The sequence below is a fragment of the Lycium barbarum genome, chromosome 11, assembly GCF_019175385.1.
Source record: "Lycium barbarum isolate Lr01 chromosome 11, ASM1917538v2, whole genome shotgun sequence".
NCBI lineage: Eukaryota > Viridiplantae > Streptophyta > Magnoliopsida > Solanales > Solanaceae > Lycium > Lycium barbarum.
This window is the reverse complement of record NC_083347.1, coordinates 37,984,900-37,995,233: the sequence shown is the minus strand read 5'-3', so window position 1 is coordinate 37,995,233 and position 10,334 is coordinate 37,984,900. Positions and strand designations below refer to the sequence as shown.

The window sequence follows — 10,334 nt, the reverse complement described above, 5'->3', positions numbered from 1 at the left end:
ATATGTAATAAAATTGATGGGAGAAAGCATGTATAGGTCTTCAGACATGAAGTCTGGTTAGAAATTCCAAGGCTGGTATTGATTGATTGATTATGTGGGTTGGTCGCCCTTATTTTATATACTGAACCTGATGTGGAATTGTTGTGATATGATAAGGAAGGAGTTAATACATACTCTTCTTGTGATTGAGATGATTTCATATTCATATCGATTGATGAGCTGATTTGTTAAGTCTTGATTGATTTGTGACATTGGGCCTTGTGCTCTTGACTTTAATAATGTTAACTGATCCTATTCCATATTTACTTATGAACTATAAATAAGTAGAGAAACATATAGTAATGAAAAATAGTTATATATATATATATATATATATATATATATATATATATATATATATATATGAAAAAGGCACATTTGACAGGGGGTAAAGATGTGGCCTAGTTATGGGCTCGTGATCCGAGATCAGTTCCGGAGCGAGTGGTACATGGACACCATGGGTTCCTTGCAGGTCATGACTATTTGGGGAAACATTACCATTTAGAATGTGTGTACACGACTAAGATACTATCATTGTTTCATTGCATCGGACTTATATTATTCCTATTGGTGGTTGTGGCTGGATTTATCTTATTCCTGTGTTGGATAATTTATGTTGATGACATTATTTGGTTATGTGTTGTTGTGCCTTATTGATTTTATGAACGTATGCATGATACTAATCTTAGTCGACCTATGATATCTACCGGTACATAGTGTTTGTACTGATACTACCTTGCTGCACTTTTTATTTGAGTGCAGATTGTGTGCCAGAGACATCTTCCAGACCGCACATCTAGCTTAAGGCTATTTCCTATTCAGATGGAAGGGTAAGCTTCTATCCATGCCCTTCCACTTGAATATCTCTCTTTGTTGATGTCTATTTTTCATTTCAAACATTATTTACATTTATAGACAGTTATCTATTCTTTAGACAATATGTTTTAGAGTCCTTGTACGATGAGTTTCGGATCTTTGGGTTGTAATAGTTAGATTTTTGAACTTTTATTTATTAATGGCATGACTAGACAGTTTATGATTTAATTCTGGTTATTGATTTATAAATTGTTGAATGGTTGATAATCGGGTAAGGGGATGGTTCGCCTACTAGTTGATTTAGTGTGGGTGTCACTCACGACTACTTGGGTCGTGACATAGCAGCTGCAGAAGTGCTTGATGCAGCAGTACTTGGTCTAGCTCCTTCAGTTCTTGTTGCATTCTACCAGATACAATACAAAGTAAGTAAAATGCATTCAAAGTGAAAATACAGCAATTGAATGAAGTTTCATACCTGAGGAGAACCAGTAACTCTGTGAAAGCTTCTTTTATTGTGGTTTTTACCTCTACATCTGCTTTAAGTCATTTGCATGCTTGTTTTTGGCAATTGTTTTGATTTTCTAGTTTCATTGGCTTATTTGCTTCTGACTTTTTTGTGCCTTCCGGGCATTGATTTGTTAATTGTGGTGTAATAGAAGGGCTACTATATTGAGGCCACATTTCCATATTTGTCATTGGTTGTAGGAAATGGTAGTAGGTTTTCAACCAAGTTTCTTTGTTGTAACAACTGTGAACATAGTCATGGGTTCATATTTCTTGTAAAGCATAGCACAAATGGCATGTGGACATGGAATCTCCTTGAGTTTCCATGCCCTGTACTACATTTGTGGTTCACAATATCAATAGTGTGTTGATATGGACGATCACTAATCTCAAACCCAAACTCTTCGTTAAAGTCAATATTGCAGTTCATTGACTTCTCCATGTTTGCTTCTAGCACCCTTAAGGCCATTGGAAAAATTCTTGTCACCCAAGTGTTTGCAAAACTTCTTATTTGACCTACCCTGGTCATCACCTTTACCCTTATCTCTTCAAGCATGGTTATGATTGTCTTGTGTCTTGCAGCCAAGATCCAAGCATTAAAGCTCTCAGCCATGTTAATTATCAATGTTATCACATTTATTTTCTATATTGAAGTATACCTTACAGAAGGTCTCTGGTTTGTAGTAGAGTAAATCTGCAGTAATTCTCTTTCCACCAACTAGCTCCAACTTGTTTAGATTTCTTTTTAACTGTACCTCAAAAGTGCTTCTTGCACATCCCCAAAACATATTCCTCCTTTCAAGGCCTCTCCATTCCTTTGACCAGTTTGCAAGGATGTGTCTAGCACAATGTCTTTGTTCCACCTCTGGCAGAAGATCCCTTATGGTGGAAAGAAGCCTCTACAAAATAATATACATCTCAATGAGTGTTACAATAAGTAAAAACAGCAACAAGCAAAACTAATGAAGAGTAAGTTCAAATTAATGCCTTCTGCAAATCTAAAATGATTTTGTAACCACTACCATCCCCCAAGTTCAAGTCTTCAATCAACAACTTCATAGTGGCTGGCCAAGAATTTAGAGTTCCATATGTAGTTACTAGTGGTCTGAACACATTTGTGTTTAGGATGGTATGCTTTGATCTGGAAATTCCTGGTTGTATTGTCTAGTTTAGTATATAACAACCAAGGACACCCTTCCCGACCTGTCACCCTAACCCTTGTAGGCTCAATTGAATACCTAGTTACAGTATCTTTGAACTCATTATGTTTCACCTCGAAAAACATTTCGTTCATGCACAGTGAATAGACTGACAAAGGGTACGACGTATGCGATGTTTTGATAAGTAAGAAATAACATTTCTAAATGAGATTTCAAAGACATTCAAAGTAAGAGAAGAAAGTTTGCCAAGAAAGACAAGGTATACGCTATGTATTGAGAAGGATTTATGAGTAACGAATTAATGATGTTTTGGAGAAGAGTTATAACGTCCCTTAGATTGTTAATGAGGTGATAAAAAAGTGCTAAGAAGGTTCCCTAAGGATTAGAGATCAAATGAAGTGACAAGAAAAAGATCAGTGAAAAGATGAGTTATACGGTCTATTATACGGTCCGTATAATAGTCCGCAGAATGGTCACAGTGAAGTCCCTTATTAGTGAGATTATACGGTCACTTATACGGACCGTATAAAGTTATACGACCCGTATAATGTGCCGTATAATGGTCACAGAGGCAAGTTGTTGAAGAGGTGATTTTACGGTCACTTATACGGACCGTATAAAATTATACGGCCCGTATAAAGTACCGTATAATGGACACAGAATCGATATGTTGTTGAGACAATTTCACAGTCGCTTATACGGACCGTATAAGTTTATACGGATTGTATAAGTGTCCGTAGAATGCACGACGGATCAGATTTTTCCAATTATAAATACAAGACCCCACATTATTATTTTCATTTTTCTCACTTCTCCACTTCTCTCCAAGTCTCTAGAACATTCTACACCCTTCATCCACAAGAATTCTAGGGAAATCAAAGATCAATATCATAAATCCAAGGGAATCAAGTGTAAGAAAGCTATTGAGGGTTGCTTGAAGTCAAGAAATCTCTTGGATTGAAGCTAGGGTTTTTCTTCAAGTGGAGTATTGTTATCCAAAACACATTCCTACACCATCAAAGGTAAGTTTTATGATCAATTCATGATATTTAGAGTATTGAGGGATTGAAAGACTTGGATTATAGAAGGAAATAGAAAATGGGTTACAAATATGGGAATGGTGACATTTCTTTTAATAGTAGCTTAATATGAACCATGATTCCTTGTATATTACGAGTGTAGATATGTTATAAATGATATTAAGAACATAGGAGAAACATTATATGAGGATGAAGGTAATGTGGTATTATGACCATGGTTATGGATGCCCTTGAAATAGAAGTAGGAGAATTGAATAATGTATGGTTGATGAAGATTATTGAGTATGATATTATGGATATTGTTATTGACGTTTGGGAGTTGATATGTACTATGAGAAAAGTTGAATAAATAAAGGAAACGCTGCCCAATTTTCTCTAGCTTTAGTAAGCACGTTCATATAATCGATTAGCTAATATGAATGTGAATTCTCTTGAAGGTAGAGACGTGAGCATTAAAGGAGAACAATCAAGCGATGGAAATTGTTAAACGAAAGAGGTATGTAAGGCCAGTCCCTTCTTTCTAAGGCATGATTCCTCTGGTATGAATCCTCCTATCTTTCCATGATTTTCCTACGTATCGAAAATTATGAGTCTACGATTATAACGAGCTTCATACAAGATAAAGAAAAGAGATATGTTACGAGCATGGCAATATTGATGATGAGTATAAGTCTAGAAGTCCTAAAGCTCATGATATGACATTCCTACGAAGCTAATGATCCTTATGTAATTCCTATGATATTATTTTCCCTACCTCGCCACGACTTTCTTATATTCCAGAACTAAGGGTTTATGTTCATGAATAGCTACATGAGATAAAGATAAGAGATACATTATGAGCACGATAATGAAGATGATGAGCTTAAATCTAAGGATTCCAGAGTTTATGACATGATGTTTCCACACAGCTAATAATGTTAACTACGATCCATTGTGTTGTTCATTGTATACACTCACCTTATATGCTAATTCCTTCAAGGTGAGGCAGAATGCTCATGAATGCTCCATAATGGAATTGGGGGTTCACGACCTTATGTCACCCCGGTAAAGTATAGTTGTCTTTGAGTTCTAATGTATATTTTATGATAAATGTATAATGACGTTAAGCTTATGGTATGCCTATGCAATGTATGAAAATGTTAAGTCCTGATGAGTACATGATGACGATATTACACCGCGCCTATATGGCCGGGCAGACACCGCTAAGGCGGGCAGCGTATACACCATGTCCAGATGGCATGGGCAGACACCACTAGTGGGCGTCATGAGATGTTTACCCCGGGCGCGGGAGGCCTGGACGTGGGATAATGATTATCACACCGTACCTATATGGTCGGGCAGTTCATACATATATGCATACACAATAATGATGACGACGTTAATAGTGATAATGATAATGATGACGATGATAATAGTAATGACGCTAAAGATGTTTATGGGCTTTTATGGATATGTGATTTTATGTATATGTGCCTACGTGTGGCTATTATGAAACCCCGAGCTTATATGGTCGGGTAGAAAATGTATATATAAATATAATGCGCGCGCATCACTATAGTTGGGTACGGATAACACTGAGCCTTGGTAGGGCCAGGTACGGACAATACTAAGCCTTAGTAGGGCCAGGTACGCATAACACCAAGCTTTATTATAGCTGGGTACGTAAGACACCAAGCCTATATAGTCGGGTACGATACTACTATGTATTTAAATGTATGAAAAGCCCAGAGGACATGTATGTTATATTGTCGAGCCAATACGTGGCCGAATACGAATAATGTTTAATGTGTATAAGTAGATACAGTGCTATGATATATATATATATATATATATATATATATATATATATATATATATATATATGATACGATGACGTATGCGTAATCATGATACATGTGCTATGATTATATATGATATAGGAATGAAAGGTATCCTCCCTTAAAAGTTACGCAGGTTATGTCTTCATCTTATGTCTTATGATTTCTCTATTATGTTCAATTCATTCATGCCTTACATACTCAGTACAATATTCGTACTGACGTCCATTTTCTTTGGACGCTATGTTCATGCCCACAGGTAGACAGGGAGGCGACCCAGATTTATAGAAGCCGATAAGCAGACTTTTGAGAGCACTCCATTATTCCGGAGGTGCCATTGATTTACTATTATGAGTACATATATGTTTTGGTCACGACGGGATCCTGTCCCGTCCATATGTCTAGTATTCTAGTAGAGGCTCGTAGATACATATGTGTGGGTAACATGGTCTCACGATGTTACTATTGTATGTATATTATTTTGATAGCCGAAGGGCTTATGTGTATAAAAGTATTTATGTTTTCAAATGAAAAATGGTTTTCCTATGATTTGAGCATTAGTTTAATGAATGAACGCTTGATGTGTACGTTGGGTAACGGTACGAGCAGTGCTCGGTGGTTAGCCCCGGGTACCCATCATGGCCCCTAGTCGGGTCGTAACAAAAGTGATATCAGAGCAGTTCAGTCCTAGGAAGTGTCTACGAGTCGTGTCTAGTAGAGTCTTTTTTATGGTGTGTTGCACACCACATCTATAAGCAGGAGGCTACAGGGCATTTAGGATGGTTACTCTTCTTTCATCTCTAAGATCGTGCGATAGAGCTAAGCCATAGGAAATGAGATTCCTTATACTAACCCCTGATTGCAGCAGAAGAACGACATTGACCGAAGAAAGTGATTGATGATGTTGAAGTTACAGATGTAAGTCTGTGTTCATATGATAGAGGAATTGATTAAATATGTCTCTTGATGATAATTCAGTTATAAGTTGTGAACTAAGCAAATCGAATGAATCAGAACAAATGTAAGCGACGACACGAAAGATGTGTGTCGAGTAAGGTAAGAATATTGAAGTATGATTGAAATGTAAAGCTGAAGGATGAAAGAGAAGGTAAATAGGAAGGGATAACATGGCAGATTACTAAAGGACTAGGTACATTTCGAAGTATGATATATGAGGTAAGTTTCAACATCTTTGTGCTTTTACTTGAAAGTGGGAGCCCTGTGTGGCTGAAATATGTTGTGCATATATATTGGCCTTGCACTACTAAAAAAACAGGGATTTTCGACCAAAAATTTTGACCACACGAGGTCGAAAAAGCCTTTATTTTGACCACACGCGTAGGTCGATAACGGCTTGGTCGAAATCACATTCTACCAAAATTAGGGGAAAAATCTTTTTCGACCACATGTGGTCGAAAAAATTATTTTTATATTAAATTATATTTAACTTTTTCGACTACGTGTGGTTGAAAAAATTATTTATAATTAAATATAAAAATAAAATAAAAATTCAATTTCGACCACATGTGGTCGAAATTGTAAATTGGGCCCAGAATTTCGACCACATGTGGTCGAAATTGAATTTTTCTGGGTACAATTTCGACCTCATGTGGTCGAAATTGTGTAATATCTGGGCTAATTTTCGACCACCTGTGGTCGAAAATCTGGAATATTTTTTCCAACATTTGCCTGCTTTTGGCAGCCCACCTGCCAATTTCCAAATAGTCAAATTCATCAACCAAAACAGCCATCTAATTCATCAACAATGCAACACAACAACCATAAACAATGTTCAAACACTTGAACACTTAAACATTGTCCATTCAAACACTTATAAACAATCAAATTCAACCTCAAAGTACTTAAAATTAAAACTACATTCAAACACTTAAACATCATAAACTACATTCAAACACTTAAACATCATAAACATCATTCAAACACTTAAACATTATAAACTTAAAAGTACTTCTAATTCGAACTAAAACTACATTCAAACCCTTAAAGATAATATACATATCCATTTAAACATATCCATCATAAATTGTTAATTTGGGCTTGCATACCCAACATCCTAGCCTCCGAGGAATTAAGTGTTCATGTTAGCTGAGCAACTTGGTGCTTCATAGCTTCATACTCCTTAGGATGAACTGCGCCATCATCAGCAACATCTATAGAAGGCTGCATCCAGACCAATTTAATTTTGATCAAGAATGAAAATAATATAGCAGAGTTTTATCATTGATCAAGAATGAAAATAATCTATTAACAAGAAAAAAGAAAGGATGTGATAAGTGACTACAAGATGAATTAGCAAATATGAAATCACAGCAGTAAGACAAATCCAAAGGTAGGAAAGGGGAGAAAGCTGACATACTTCTAAACAAATTTGTTCACCTTCGATGTAGTAGCCGATGAGTTTAACCAGATTTTGATGAAGAAGTTGCTCGAGGTAATTAACTTCAGTCTGCAAAGTATTTGACATTTCATTACTGTGCCAATGAGAACAAAAATTCATTTAAGCAGGACAAGTGCAAAAGTAACATACCAACCACTCCTTGTGACCTTGAAAACCTTCTGGCTTCAATTTCTTGACAGCAATCACAATTCCAGAACCAGATTTCGAAGCAGTAAGAGTTTGTGCATCGATCCATCCTTTAAAAACATAACCAAATCCTCCTTCCCCTAGAAGACTGTCAGGTCTAAAATTCCTCGTTGCGTTTTTCAATTCATTGAAGGAGAAGGATTTGACATTAGGAGAAAATAATATTTCGCCTTCGGATCTTGGAGTAGGAAGGCTTTCAGAACTGCTTTTCCTACCATGGGATGGAATACTTAGGCTTGATGGAACAGAAGAATTGCTCTTTTTGCTAGGAAATCTTGAAGCTTCAGAAGCTGGCAGACAAAAGAGTAGGAAATGTTATTTTTCAATCACATTGCTCACATAGTATATCAATATGTTTTTTTGCTATAGAACTCTTCTTTTCAACACTCTGCTTAATTTTAGGGGACAAGCCATGACTTTGCATTGTCATCAATTTCAGTTAACACCTTAAGTAGGTAATTACTATGATGTGTTTTTACACTATATTGCTCGGACTCTTCAAAAATGCCGAAGGGTGCGTGTCAAGATCCTCCAAAAGTAGTGTTTTTTTTTTTTGGGATCCGACATAGGTGATGACACATTTTTGAAGAGTCCGAACAACATACGTTTTACATCCTAAACATAAGAAAATTGGAAACAACTTTTAATTAAATAATCAACATCCAAAACTCACAAATCTCCCTACCAAATTATCTTGTAAAAGTCAAATAAGTTGGATAAAAATAAAAAGATCTATGCTTTTATGCACCAACATAAATTGACTTACTGATTAAACCAAATTCATCAACAAAAAGGAGCAAAATGAAGCAACCCAACGAAAAAAATACACCCATCATAAAGCAGAAAAACATACCCAAAAACCAATCTCTAAACCACAAAAAGAAGAAAAAGAAAGGAAAAAAAATAGGGATTAATGAACTAAGCTCTAAAACATAACAAGACATCCAAATTCATCATAGTTAAACAATCTATGTTTTATAAAGGTGGCATCCAGACCAATTTAATTTCATTATTTCATTCAATTTCAATTCAAAACCCTAAAAAAATAACATGATATAAACCCTAGAACAACTACTGGGATTTAAAAAAAGGTTATCAAATCTACTAAATATAGAAGGTAATGCAGCTAACAACATGGTATTGAAATACATGCTTGAGAACTAGTTCAATTTGGGGCTTGTGTTCATAAGATTGAAAAAGAAAAAAAAATACCTGAGCTTGTCGGAAACGGCGGTGGCGTCTGGTTGGGATTTTCGACTGCTGGCCGGAAACGGCGGTGGCGTGCGGCTTTGAGCGTATAAGGAGGTGGGGTGGTGGGCTGCGTAGAGAGGAGAGGGAGGAGGAATTAAGGAGAGAGAAAGAGAAGGAGAAAAATAAAAAGAAAAAGTGACCCGATGGGGTCTAAATCTGTTTGAATTTTCGACCACATGTGGTCGAAAATAATTAAGTCATATTTGACCAAATTTGACTTAATTATTTCGACCAATTGTAGTCGAAATTAGTTTTTTTTTAATTAATTGTTTTATATTTATATAATTTAATTATGTATAAAAAAAATTCCCATTTATTATTTGTACAAAAATTAATTTCGACCACACGTGGTCGAAATTCACTTTTCCAGTTAAAAAATCGACCCAGTGTGGTCGAAATCCTATAAAAAGTTTAATAAAAATTAAATTCTGCAAATTTCGACCACCGGTGGTCGATTTTTTTCCGACCAAAATTGTGGTCGAAATTTTTTGGTCGAAAATGCCCCTTTTTTTAGCAGCGTTGTGAGGCATTATTGGTATTTGCTGCGTGCAGGTTTTGAAATAGTAAGAAATATAGAGGAAACTCCGCCGAAATTTTCCTAGAATCTAAAGGAGAAAAGATATGAGCTTGTACTATGTCCTAACAAGAAAAGATGATGTGCAAAGAGTAATGGCAGGACGAGATTAAGTTAGGAGTATAGTTCACAACTACAAGGGATAAATTAAATACTATTGAATTGATAGTAACAATAGTGATAAGATCGACATTGATGCGGTAAAGAGAAATGCTTGGTAGTACTAAAATGTGGCATAGAAGAGAAAAGGTAACCCCAATAGAGTGTGACATTGAAGTATTGATTGGATGGATAAGTACAAGTAAAATACAACAAGTCTATTAGCAAAATAAAGTAACAACATCTTGAGACAGAGGTACGAATATGAAGGGTTATAATGAATGTGAATACGTTGGTGAGATAACTTATGTGGTAAGTGTAATAGGGCTGATCAGAAAGAGTAATAGGTTAAGTATGCTTACTTCACGTGGTTTATTCTATTTCATAAGCGGGCTTGTGACTGAGATGAAGAAGTGTCACTCTATAGAG

General features: G+C 35.9%; 1 protein-coding gene across 1 annotated transcript in view; it reads right to left on the bottom strand.

The window, feature by feature from the left end:
* Positions 1–1,973: 1,973 nt before the first annotated feature.
* The window catches only part of LOC132619749 (uncharacterized), a 29,182-nt gene continuing 20,821 nt past the window's right edge, over positions 1,974–10,334 (bottom strand). The window contains exons 3-7 of the mRNA XM_060334560.1: positions 7,925–8,271; positions 7,754–7,843; positions 7,492–7,557; positions 7,027–7,083; positions 1,974–2,258 (exon numbers count right to left, since the gene is read on the bottom strand). Coding sequence (XP_060190543.1) covers positions 1,974–2,258; positions 7,027–7,083; positions 7,492–7,557; positions 7,754–7,843; positions 7,925–8,271 — 845 coding nt within the window. The remainder of the gene's footprint in view (positions 2,259–7,026; positions 7,084–7,491; positions 7,558–7,753; positions 7,844–7,924; positions 8,272–10,334) is intronic.